The following is a 13,955-nucleotide window of genomic DNA, read 5'->3' on the forward strand; positions in this document are numbered from 1 at the left end:
CAGAAATCTAAAAAGATTTTTTTTTTATAAACTCCATTTGGTGAGATATCTTATATTTCTTTTATTTTCTCCATCACATCCAGCTTTTAAAACATTAGGACCATTACTCGGCTGCGGAACAAAGTGGTCTCGTAAATGAACTTTCCATAAGAGAAAATGAGACTAACTGGCAACCTTCACGGGCCAGCCACTAACAGCTTGGTTATACCATTGAAACCTTTTGGAGATATTTGCACTTTCAGAAAATGGAAATTATAGAGCATAAAATCTAGTCTATTTGATGTCAGGCTTAACAGCTTTCAGAACATGATAGCATACATTTGGATTTTACAAAATGGAAAGAAAACAAAACTGGCTATGTTGAGAACAGATACATAGCTCACCTGCGTTTTGCAGAATCTTTCTTAGATGGATGTTTCCACGACATTTGCTGTGGCCACCATGTTGAACCAATGTCTGCCAAGCACTAAACCTCTTCCTCCTTTATGTTGTTATTTTAAAACTATCCTATAAAACAAGTTCTATTATGAGACCCTTGATAGATGAGGCAGCTGAAGCCTTCTACAAAGAATAGATCTCCTGTCCCAGTTATACCAGTGAAAGTTTACAAAGCAAGATGACCCAAACCTTCAAAAAAAACCATGCTAAGGCAGTGCAGAGCGTGAGTACATGAAGGGGAGGGCCATGGATAATAAAAGCTGCTCTCCAGAGAATTAACACAGAATTACTAAGAAAGAACTTGGGGCATCCTCTAAGCAAAGTAAGAGAAGAGCTCACATGGAAGGCTAACAAAGAGTAATTATGATGCAGATGATAAAAAAAAAATCTGAGCTGAGAGAAGAGGTAGATAGGAGATAGGAAAGCCCTTTTATAGTTAAGTGCTGAGTGTGTGTTAAGTACTTCAGTGGTGTTAAATACTTTAGTTCTAATCCTCTGCAGAAGGTGCTATGTGATATTTATTTTTGCAGGTGAAGAATCAGATACAAAGGATTAGCTTACTTTTCCAGGCTCACCCAGCTGCTTGGCTGTAGAGCCTGAACTGAGAACCAAGCAGTCCAGTGCCGAAGTCTGTGTTCTTAATCATTCCGCTGCATTATCTGCCCCAAAGACGAAAGACTACACCCCTCAGAAACAGAAACGCAGAAACAAAGGAATGCCAGACATTGAAACAAGGCCCAGTCAAAGCCCAGCACCTTTGATGTGACTGTGGCCCTGAACCTTCACCTGCCAGGGACATTGGGGATATGAAGCCTGGCTTGGGATTTTTAAAAGCAGCAGTAGAGTCATCAAATTATTAATGCTAATTTAAGCAGCTTCTATATACTTGTAAACTGTATAAATATTTGGTTAAAACTGTATCACCTTGTAGTGTGCGCCCAACACCTTGAGGAGGACATTCAAGTGCTTAGTGAGCTGCACTTTGTATCCAAATCTGCTTATCAGTGCCCATACCTAGAGTGATGACCACAGTTAATTAACAGTGCCATAAGTTTCATGCATACTTAGTAAAAAGCAAAAGATTTATACAATCTGAAGAGGAACCAGAGTGTCATGCATACTTAGGATCCATCCTCAGCAAAGCCCTAACTATAATTTACCTAACACCACACTGGCCTGATGAACCTTTTGTAATGATGCCTCGTACTGTAGTTTGGGTTGGTGCTGAAATGGAGCAGTAGGAGAATACACACAGCAAGATGTGTTCTTACTCAGTAAATTCTGGTCATCTGGTAAACAGAATCAACTAACACATGCAGTCCACAAAGAAAAAGAAAACTGCAAAGAACAACAACTTTAGAATAGCTTTAGAATAGAAACATAAACATGATTTACAGCAACTTACTTGTCTATTAATTAGAAAACACTGTGGACATAACTGGTGTTGCATATGCTTGTTCCTTCTCTAAACTAACTTAAAATGCAGGCTATTCTAGTTTCCTTGTGATTGCAATTGTGAACTGAGATTTATGGGATTATTAAAGTATGTAGTACTGGATTGTTCTAATTTACCTTCTGTAACTTACTAGTACTTGCTTATTTCTTCTGTTGAACTGATACATTTCTCATTAATGCTGGCTAACAGTTTTATTTATCTTTGTAAAATAGTTTTGTAAATAGAAAGAAATGATACTTGACGTTGTTAGTAACCTGCATGGTTGCTATTATTTTATATTTTACTTTTAAAATTCTTAAAATTTCTGTCTTTAGCAAATTTTCATTTGATCTAAAGTCTTTACATTTTTGTCTTATATTATCAACGCAGAGTGACCTGGTTAAGAATTTATCTTTTGTTGTCTATTAATTTCCTATTAAATGTTTACCCAATAAAAAATAGTATTCACTTGGGGGAAAATACTAGTTATTTTGAAGTATACTTCTTTAGTCAGTTAGAGCCTTGTTACTTTTTTATTTTAGTTTATTTTTCCATTTATATGGCTTTCTAGATATAAGCAAACTATAAAACAACTACAGGTTCCCTACATTTCAATGATTGCTTGATTTCCGAAGTACACACATTCTGCTCAGAACTACTTCTTTTTTTTTTTTTGGTTTTTCTCTGGTACCGGGAACCGAACTCACGACCTTGCGCTTGCCAGGCAGGCGCTTTTGCCGCTGAGCTAAATCCCCAGCCCCAAATGCAGAGTTTTCTTTTTTTTTTTGGTTTTTCTCTGGTACCGGGAACTGAACTCACGACCTTGCGCTTGCCAGGCAGGCGCTTTTGCCACTGAGCTAAATCCCCAGCCCAAGCTAAATCCCCAGCCCTGCTCAGAACTACTTCTAGGACTGGTTCATACCTGAACTCACCTCCTGCCTGTGCCTGCTCACCCCGGGTTACCCTCTAGAGGAAACAGACATAGACTTGGAATTCCCACTGTGGCCACCTCTAGCACAACTCTGCACAATGGTATCTTTTTCTGAAAAATTGCAGAATTTGGAAAAGAAAAGCTTCTGGTAGGCTATTCAAAAATAAAACTAATAAATCCAGTACATTAATCCTCTGATGCTAGGAATTAGGCATAAGTGAGTTCCTTAAAATTAAGAACTTCATTATCCTGGGAAAATGTGGCTGTTAGAGAAAAATATTGGATTGAAATCACTGAAGGTGAAAGTCAGGTGAAACTCTCATGGTGAAAATTGCTCAGCAATTCAGTATCTTTTCTAAAGGACAAACGATGGTGTGTGGGTTTAGTTTAAACTGGACAAACCTGAGGAAGTTACTCTGCTTCATGAAAGTCTTCCAAGATGATAAAAGCCAGCATCTTGGAGGAACTAACAGATTTTTAGTGAAAAATAATGAGTCAAGAATTAAAAGCACTGGTATCGAAGTCATGGAACTGATAATAGTCTTGCCAGGTGGTTTTAAACGCTGACCCCTAATGGATCTGTTTTTCATCTGTAAATTTTTATTGCTTGACAGGGTGTTTTGGTTTTTTTTCTCTTTACTGTTTACTTTTCTGTCTCTGGACATCCTAATATGTTTAAAGGTTTTTTTTTCTTTTTTTAATGTGGAATTATGTAACAAAATGTTTGCTGAGTGTCAAGACGTTGACTCAGTGGTGTTTCTTGATAGATTTCCTTTTATATGGCCGGTCAGTGAGGCCAAATGTGTGTCTGTGCACCAAGGCAAAGCTCCTGTTAGGAATTTCGTAGGAAAGTGTGTGCTTCCCACTTCATGTGTACATAACTGATACTGATTCTTGTTCTTGTGTGCTCAGTACCATCCCTGTGGTTTCCCTTTTTCTAATTCAATAATTTGATTGCAATATAAATGTGGAAACAATAGAATTCTTTGAAAATAGTCATGTTATAATGTGGTTATTCTTTTTGAAAACTTTTTATTTTTGTATGAGTCTGTTTTCAGTACAGAGCAGTAACATTGATCATGGGTAATTGGTACATGTACATAACATATCTTGATTTGTTTTCCTCCTGCATTCCCTTCCTCCTTCCTCCACCCTCCATCTCTTCGTCCCTTTCCCATCTGAGAAAGATCTTTCTCCCTACTTCCTATTATGTAGCCCTTTTATTTGGGTTTCTTACATAAGAGAACCCATGTGCTTTTTAAGCTGTGTGTCTGATTTATGTCACTTAACATTATGGTCTCAAGGTGCATCCATTTTCCTTCATGTGACTCAAGTTTATCTTTTTTTATGGCAGAATAGTACTGCATGGTATGTAAATACCATATTTTCTTTACCCTTTCTTCTGTTGATGAGCATATAGGCCACTTCCAAGATTTAGCTGTTATGAATTGTGCTGCTATAAACCTGGGCATGTGTGGATCGCTGTTAATATGGTGACTTTTTGGAGAAGATACCTAGGAGGGGAATAGCCAGGTCAAAGGAAAATTTCCAGTTTTAATTTTCTGAGGAATCTTCACACTGATTTCCATAATGGTTGTACTAGTTTGCATTCCCATCAATAATGTGGAAGAGCTGCTTTTCCTCCCAGCCTTGCCAGCATTCATCGATATTTAATTTCTTGACGATGGCCACTCTTCCTGGGATTCAGTGCAATCTCATTTTAATTTGCACCTCTCTAGTGGCCAGTGATGCTGAGCATTTCTTCGTGTGTTTACTGTCCATGTGTACTTCTTCTTCTGAGAAGTGTCTATTTGTTTCACTTGCAAAGCTAACCATCTGCTAGTGGTTCGTGGTGTGAGCGCACAGGCCCATTTCTCAGTGCCCATGTCTATCTGGTCAGGAGTGTGAGGCCAACCTTTGGTCCCCGAGTGGTTATCATTCCCTCGGGCCCTCCTGTCCTGAGACTCTATCCTCAATGGTCTCCTTGTCCTCTTCAGTATGCTGCTGGTCATTATTTCCCCACGTGGAAGTGTGTTGGAGTTAGGGACTCGTGGCCTTGCCCTGGGACGGCTCCCTGTCCCATTTGTATGTCAGGAGAGCATCCTCACTGGCCCCAGAACCCCTGTGCCTCACCAGCTGCTGCTGCTCTTTAAAGTGCTTAGTTTAATCTCTGGTCAGAAAACCGAGGCTTCAGCACTGACAACTGCACTGCCTGGGACTCTCCCAATACCCCCTTGTGCCGGCTTTACACAGGTTTGTGTGTATTTACATTTCTGATTATATATACTTGCAAACGCCAGGCCTGTGATTGCAAAGCTTAATACCTAGCTTTCTAGCAGTTATATTAGGGCATTCTTTAGATTGGTTACCTTCTGTAAGAAATTTTAAAACATCTTTTCTTTGTGTTGTTTTTCTGTTTCCTCCTTCACAATTCCAAAGGCTTCAGTGAAGATCAAAATCATTGGGCCCACATGTATATGACATCATTTCCAGTAATGTTTTATTTAAAGCGGGCTGAGGGTCATGGGGGCACAACTGTTTTAAAAGGCAGTTACGTGAAAGTCATTGTCACTTGAGTGGCACTCAGCTGACCCTTTGGGTAGCCTGGATGTGTCTTCTGAGAGTAACAGAGAGATTGGCATCAGCCCTAATGGATGGAGTCCCTCCTGACCTCCCAGGCTCAGGTTAGAGTCCAAGATCCAGAGCCGCTTTCTCGAACACTTCCTTCTCTTTACTGTATAGATCCACCTGTTCTGTATGCCTGGTAGTCTCCTATAGAAACTGTAGGGGTAATTCTTAAAGGAAACAGTTATCATGCTGCAGCCTATCAGGTTGCTAATCATTATGAATAACCATGTCCTGGGGGAAAAATCTTGTATTTCATTTTAGTATCTATACTGTGTTAATTTATTAAATGCTATGACTCTCAGCTCCTGGCATAAATATGCACAGTTCTCTTATTCTGTGTTGAGGACACAGTACACCTTTGTGGGGTATTCAGCCAGATCTATTGATGCTGGTTCAGTTGTCTTATTTTGGGCCTTGTGCCTCTGTGCTTTGATATTTTTCCCTTTACTTCACTGTATCTCTGATTTTAATTGACAAATAGTAATAGTGCATAGGTATGCAGTGCTTTGGGATTTTTCTATTCATGTGTACATTGTGTAATTACCAAATTAGGGAAATTGCCGTACCCATCATCTTAAACTTTTATCACTGCTTTGTGATGAGTATGTCCAAAACCATCTTGCTGGGTTGAAATACACTGGACATTACTGTTCACTATGTCACGCAGCTGTGCAGTCCCTCTACTGTGGCTAGAAAACTGTACCTGTGAACCATCCTTCTCCAGGTCATGGGGCAGTTGCTGCTTGTCCTGTCAGGGTTGTAGAGCACCCTGCTTACCAACAGGGTGCAATTGGGAATAAGTATCCAGTTATGGGAATCAAGGCAGGGTGGGAACAGCTGTGGGCTGGGGAAGGATAAGCCCGCCTTTGAGGTGTAAAAGAGCCTACCAAAGCCGGCTTGGGCCAGAAGTTCTGTGAAGACCAAGCAATACAGAAGACCATAGGACCTAGCCTCCGAGGGAATTGGAGGCTCTCGCCAGCCAAGCAGATGGCTTGCCTCATCAGCGGGCATTTGCCACCTTACACTTCTCTCTGGGCTCTTGCATGTGAGGTCCCCAAAAGAAGGGAGGGTGGCCAGCAACCTTCCTGCTTAGTGATGCTCTGTGAAGCCCAACTCCCTTCCTCTTGGGCCCAATGTGTAGCCATTTTGTTCCAAAAATTTTGATTCAGTACAGCTCCAAATATTAGAGTAAATCCCTTAACTCACATGTGGAATATGCATCCCGTGTCCAAAGGAGGTTGGCCTTTGCTCTCACCCTCAGTGGGTGGAGCCATCACTGCTGGACTCCATCCCAACGTCACTGCATTAGGATCCTTCCGCAGGACCATGCAACCCTCATCTCACCCCAGCCTGAAGTGGACACGGATGGTCGTGTCTTTTCAAACCTGTTTCCCTCCTACATGTGACCCTATACGTAGGAGCTCACAGCATGAGGACTGCATGTGTGAAGTTCAGGTCTGTGTACTCCTGCCACTGCATAAGAGCCACCCAAGATAAACCTGCATCTTTGGAGAGTCTGACTGAGGGAGGAATTTATCATTTCAAAACCTCCCAGGCAGTTTGGGTGTGGCATGAGGAGAGGAACCCCACATGGGACTCGTGGAGATCCCACATTCGATCCCAGTCTTGCCCACACTGTTTTGAGTCCCGGGATCTGAAGGCTTTAACACAAACACCATCTCCAGTAAGCTTAAGGTGAACTCCACAGACCCTTCATCATCAGACTCCATCCCAAGGGTACCTCAAAGCTTCAACATCTTAGTCCATAAGTTTCCAAGTTAAACATGGTGTGGGTGAGTAAGGAAACCCTAGGGCAGGGCCTGTAGTAGTGTGAGTGCTGGGTGTAGGTGCTGAGGACACAGTGGACAGGACTGCAACTTACCCAGCCCCATGGAAGTTCCAGTTCAGTGGGAAGAGCTGGGGAAGCAATGACTGTGTGAATACATCTCCGACGACAGTGAGAACCGTGAAGAAAGGGAGACAGCAGAGAAAGAGGAAGCTTCATGTACAGAGGTCAGAAAGATGTTCGTGATCGGGTGGCGAGGATCCGAGACCTAGTGCCTGGAAGGGGGCAGTCTGTGCAGATCTGGGGAAGACCGGAACTTGGCTTTAAAAACATCTTAAGGTTGATTTTAAAAACCCAAATATCCTCCTGAAATACCCTCAGTTTTCAGCAGTGTTTTGAGTTTCTGTTTTCTTTGGTTGAGCTTTGATTTTTAAAAATAATTTCGCGTGGGCATTCTTTTCCTTTGCTGGACATGATCATAAGTAGTTCTATGAAAGCACGCCTTCAGGTGGGGCAGCTGCTGTGAGGTACTCAGTGATGATACGACAGGCGCAGGGGCGAGTTTGTTTGGGCAATTTGGCTTTCCCTGCTGGGTCTGCAGCCCTGTCCTTTGCTGTTTTGTGTCATGAGGCAAATCTCTTATCACAGACAGGACAGAAAACAGAGCTACACTTTCTGTTTTTGTAAAACTATGTTTGTGGTAATGTACCTCTATAGTACAACAGAAGAGAAGATACCCTTAAGTGTTTCATCACCGAGGGCCTGTTTGTAGCTTCCTTCTCATTCTGGCTGCCCATGCACACTGCTGCCTTCAGTTGCTCATGTCTCTTCATTCCCAGCCCCAGTCTGTAACCTGAATGAATGTCTTCATATTTACGTGTTTGACTTGGAGAAGTGAAAAAATGATTGTCCTGTAACTTCCATCCATTTCCAGAAGTCAGAAAGAAAGATGAAAAGCCATAGCAGGCGGCAGGGGAATGGGAGCCGGGAAGACCTGGGAGGATATCCAGGGTTCCTCTGCCCCGCCATTCCCTCCACCCACAGCAGGAGAATCCCACCGCCTCTGAGACCTTGACATCTGACATGCAACCATTTGGAAATATCACTTGATACATTTGTCAGGTTCTTACCAGATTCCAGGAACTCCTCTCTGCCTGTTACAACATTAACACATCGCATCCTCACATTTTATCAGTCTAGTAAAGTACAGTATCAGTATCACCTTATCTTATAGCACAACATGTTGAGCCTCAGAAAGGTTGAGTAACACGTATAAATACATGTAAAGACACACAGAGATATTCAAGACACCACAATGGAACAGGTGAGGAAAAAACTGGAATCAAACAAGTTCGAGTTTCAGCCAATTTGTCTATTTTTAACAGTGATGCTCGTTAAGCCTCACTATTGTCTCATCTCTCTCACAAAGATTATAATGTTTATTTTTGCTGTTCTGAAAGTAGCAAATGAAAGAAGTACTGAGTAAGTAGTTTTTAAAAGAATCTTGGTTTAAAAGAGAAGGTGAAAATTTTTAAGAAATGCCAATTCATAGTGATTGTGTGTACTCTTCTACAGTTTCCTGTGTACCTTTTTGTTTTCTGAAATCTGGATTTCTGGTATCAGAATATGCCCAAACAAGTGCCTGTCTTTACAATTGAAATTTAATTGGATGGTCTTTTTGGCACAACCTAAGATAAGGATGTGTGTGATAATTGATTACAGTTTAACCAATTAAGGATCTTTTAATGATACATATCAACATTCTTTTGTCCCCAGGAGGCAACAGTATATAGCACTCAAGCAGTCTGAGCTCTCCTGTGTAGTGATCATGCCAAGTCCTGGACTGTGTCTTTGCCTCATCTCTCATCTGCAAAGTAAAAACCTATTCCTTGACAGTGTCAGAACTGAACTACAAAAATATGCATAATTTCTCAACATGGTGCCTCCCACAAAATTGTTAAATGTATAACAGTAACAGCCATTATTATCATTATTATTATTATTATTATCCAGGGGCTGGGGATTTAGCTCAGCGGCACAGCACTGCCTGGCAAGCATGAGGTTGTGAGTTTGATTCCCAGTACTGGGAAAAAAAACCCAAATATTACTGGTTTTTTGTTTTTTTTTGGTTTTTTTCTCCAGTACCGGGAACTGAACTCACAACCTTGCGCTTGCCAGGCAGGCGCTTTGCCACTGAGCTAAATCCCCAGCCCCCCCCCCAAATATTATTATTACCCTTGTTTTTCCAGTTAATTTGTGAATTAGCAGACTGGAGTGCTCCAGCCGGAAGTCACCTTGGGAATCCTGAGCAAAGTGCATAGCTTGTTTGTCTCACACTCCTGTTTGGCAAAATGATGTTCCGGCTAAGATTAAATTAATTCTGACTTTAAAATTTTGTCACTTGATTAGCTAATTTAAAGTCATAACCTGAAGAATGAATGAATTTCACTTGTTTCTTTCAGTTTGTGGAGACATCCATGGACAGTTCTTTGACTTGATGAAGCTCTTTGAAGTGGGAGGATCTCCTGCCAACACTCGCTACCTCTTCTTGGGGGACTACGTTGACAGAGGATACTTCAGCATTGAGGTGAGTCCACACTCCAGACACCTGAAAAAGAGGTGCTAGCACCTAAAAGAAATCCAGGCGACAACAGTGAACTTTAACAAACTCCATGAATGAAACAGTGCACATCTTCTTTTTGACAGTTCCCAAATTTAGAATGAATGCACAGGAATGTCAGAGAACTGGCTAGTACTAAGATTTTGCCTTTTATGTATTTTATGTTTGTGGAAATTTGCAAGATTGTTATTGTATCTTATAGTAGATATTCCCATTTCCCTTTGATTAAGTAGGCAGAAGTGTGTTTGCATGTGTATAAACCCCTGACAAAGTGCGTGTGTGTCTGCATGTGAGTGTGCCTGAGCACATATACAGCTGCTTGTTCTGTCTTTTGTTGGCACCTGTCATCCAACTGGGGTAATCTCTCAAACTGGCTAAGCAAAACAAAGCAGGCGACCTTTCCCTGCACTTGCTGTTGGTGAGTAGAAATTACACTCAGAGTGAAGGCGAGGACTGTGTTGTGGCCGGGTGGCCATGCTTTCTGCCTTGCAGACCATCCCATATGCAGTACGGGTTCACCAGATACTTCTGGCAAGAAATGGCTTGGGATACGAAGCCATTCCAGAAGTCAGAGCTCACGTATACTGGCTGACATTGAACATGCTCTTAACTGCAGCAGCATAAAAATCTGAGTGTGGTGGTGAACAACTGTAATTTCAGCACTGTGGGAAGAGCCAGAGACTTGGCATGGAGTCCAGCCTGGGCTACAGAGTAACTCTGTGAAACCCTGCTTCAAAATAAAAAATAAAATAAAAGGGCTGGGAAATAGCTCAGTGCAAAGGTTCAATCCCCAGAATCACCAGAAAGGAAAACATAAAGAACAGGGAAAACCACTTACCCTTGAAGAAATAAATCTTTACAAGGCTTACAAAAGTCTCATATGAATATCATACCACAAATTTACAATCATTATATGAAAAAGATTCTATACTTTTGAATATTTACTATATTTAATTTATTAATAAGGGTATTTAATGTTGAAAAACAAGTTGGCCTCAAGCAGCTTTTGTTTAAAACTATTTTGAAATCCTACCAATTTTTGATGATTCAGTTTACTTAGTCATTGATTGACTTTCTCTGTTTCTCTTTATTTCTCTCTCGATATATGTAGATATATATGTATATATAGATGTACATGTAGATACAGATAGATTAGATAGATTGATATAGATATATGTATATACACACAGAGACACATTTTATATCCCTTCCTCTTGGTAGATTGGTGTTATCAAATGACTAAAGTGCATATATACACTATGGTTGGGACTATGAAAAATTTGAAGAAATGTCACATACATCTTGGATTTCCAGAAACCTAAATCTATATAGGAAAATATGACCATAAAATTCTATATAGAATCCTTGAGCTAGGCTAGGTGGTCATCCAGCATTCAACTATCGGGAGGGACTCCTAAAATTTTGTGATACAGGGGTGCAGCAATCAGTGCTGTTGGAATGTAAAGAGTGGAGGCCACTAGGACCAAACATGACTGAGTAATAAGCCAACTCACACCCTGTATGGGGTAGCGGGAGGGGACACAGAGCAGGACCCTGGAAAACCCCAGACCTGTTCACCGTCAAGGGGACTCAGCCAGTTTACCTGGCAGAGAAAGCACTGAGCACAGCTTGGTAAGACACAATACCTGGTGACACCTGCCAGGAGTGGTCAGACCCACATGACACAGTGATCTGAATGAGATCAGGGCTTGTATGTCCCTGTCAGCACCCATCACTGGCACCCAGCTTGGGGTAGACCCTGGACCAAGCACCCTGCTACAGCTCTGAGGTCCTGGCCCTGTTTCTAAGTTCAGCTCATGACCCCAGGTGGCTCCAGTAGGGTCAGCCCCTGATCCCCACTACACCAACAAGAAGGAAACTGGAAAGAGAGGGTTGGTTACTCCTGCTCAAGGATGCTTTCCAGACATGCACAGCTCCCCAACTTGCCACCCAAGGTCGCCAAGGCCATGGTAGCTGGGCTTGAGAACAAGACAGAACTGCAAGGAGAGGGTGAAGAACCTGCTTTTCCCCTTGAAAAGGGCTACATAGAATCCAACTCAAAAGCGATAAAAAGTGACTTCAGTAACTCAGACCCATCTTGCTATTTTAACATCCACAGTGCTTCTGAGAAGGACCCTGGGGGTGAACAGAAGAGGTGTTCTGTGTGCTCTGAAGCTCACCTGAGTTGAGGGAGCCTTGAGACTGTCCTTTAGGGAGGAATTATTTTTTTCAGCCAAATGATGGAGTGGTATATTAGAAATTTTTTTTACTATCACGGAATTTGTGATGTTTTTACCAACTTATTTTGCATTTTAATCTAACTAAAGATAATGTTTATTATTAATTTGGTAGTAAAGACAAAGCACTACGCCATGTGTTGCTTTAATAACAGCACAGCTGAACTGTCTGTGTCTCACCAACTCTGTCTTGGACCAGCTCTGTTTGGCTGTGTTATTTCTTAATTTCATTACTTTTTATTTACTTTGGTTTTTTTAAGATGTCAGTCTTCTGGTTCTCTGACCTCAAACCATTTTAAATTCCCTAAATTTTCCTACTTTGAGCTTTTTAGAGCTTTCTGGTTTTTTAAGTTAAAAAAATCAAATATCAGTATTCACTAGCTTGTTCAATTATTTTGACCTTGAGATGTTTGTAAATCTTCAGTTAACTTAGATATTTGAAAAAAGACAATGCTTTGTTTAGTATGCTCCTTTTTACAATCAAGCAGTGAATCAAAGAACTAGGCTAAATCTTGGTGTTAAATCAAATGGAGGTATAGTACAACATGTGAAAGTTCTGAGGTGCATGTACTGGCATCTCCAATCTCAAACTAGCTCTTGAGCTAAGCTCCAGGAGTCTAAAGGGACAGCCCATGAACTTGCTAAGGACATACAGAAATGACAGATGTCTCCTATGTAAGACGATCCATGTTGATTGGACTGTGACCTTTGAGGGGCTTTAGAATAGCTCAGTGGTATCATCATTACACTAAAGGAGAACAGACATGTATATAAAATGTACTTACTGAGAATGCGTGGATTCAGGAAGCCGGTGTACGCTTAGATGCGGCTGTTAAATGGTGTGAATGACTGCGTCTGTGCCCACAGATGTGGGAGGAACATGCAGAGCTCCCTTCTGTGGGTGCCCATGCGGAGCCCGAGCAGGTCACACATTATGAATGCAGTGCTAGGGCTCAATGCCTGTGCACTTTGCACCACCCTTAGCCTGGCCATGTGTATTCCATGGATACACTACAGCGTACCATGGAAACACAGACCCCGGTGACACTGGCTGGCTTACACTGTGCACCGCCTGTGCCTGTGCTGTGTCGGCACGGTTCCCTCCCCATCTCTGTAATCTGAAGGCCAGAGCATTCAACAGGGATTGTTCCCCATGAGTGTATTATTGGCCTAAGAAAAACCCTAAAGTCAAAGCTTAGTTCTCCAGCAGTGTTATCCTAATAGGTTTCAGAAGGTTGCTGATTCATCTTAGTAATCCAAGGCTTCCCTGTAAGGCTTCTCCTTAGCTGTCCTGTTAACAGAGAGCAGCACTTCGGTTTAATTTTTACCAAATCAGCTTTGAAGAGTAAGTCTGGCTTTCTAATCGTCTGCCAGGCGTATTTACTGACTCTGAGTAATGTGCCCCTGGCAGCACAGAGAGCTCAGTTTGTGTGCTTTCCTCGCAGCCTCCCCAGTTTTCTCTTTCTTCCAGGATTAAAACCATTTCTCACAAAGTTAGCCCAGATACAAAAGGAAGCTGTTGAGTAGTGACGAAAGAGGTTCTTTGATTTGGGGTAATAATTTGTCTTATACCAGTGCCCCCTTGCTGATGATTGCATTACACCATGGCTCTCTCTGATCAAGCACATGTGTGTGCACGGGCCTGGGAGACTCAAACTTGTATGGGCAGACACGGAGCTGGCTGCTCTGCTTCCTTCATAAGCTGTCTGTACAGCCCTTGTGCAGGGCACCCGAGCTTCTGCGGGAGCCGCTCGCCGCCTTCTCTGTTTATATCCAGATCTTGACCAGCCTCCAGCACTCTCAAGTGTGAAAGTTGTTGTGTTTATTAGCTGCGAATTCAGACACCAGAACAAACCACAGCCAGCCAGGCAGTGATCCGC

At 41.9% G+C, this 13,955-nt stretch overlaps 1 protein-coding gene across 1 annotated transcript in view; it reads left to right on the forward strand.

The window, feature by feature from the left end:
• Positions 1–13,955, forward strand: part of Ppp3ca (protein phosphatase 3, catalytic subunit, alpha isozyme) — a gene marked incomplete at its 5' end in the record, with an annotated part of 125,204 nt that overhangs the window by 49,199 nt on the left and 62,050 nt on the right. The window contains 1 exon segment of the mRNA XM_013505393.1: positions 9,681–9,805. Coding sequence (XP_013360847.1) covers positions 9,681–9,805 — 125 coding nt within the window.

The sequence above is a fragment of the Chinchilla lanigera genome, unplaced genomic scaffold, assembly GCF_000276665.1.
Source record: "Chinchilla lanigera isolate Chin_1 unplaced genomic scaffold, ChiLan1.0 scaffold00095, whole genome shotgun sequence".
Taxonomy (NCBI): Eukaryota; Metazoa; Chordata; class Mammalia; order Rodentia; family Chinchillidae; genus Chinchilla; species Chinchilla lanigera.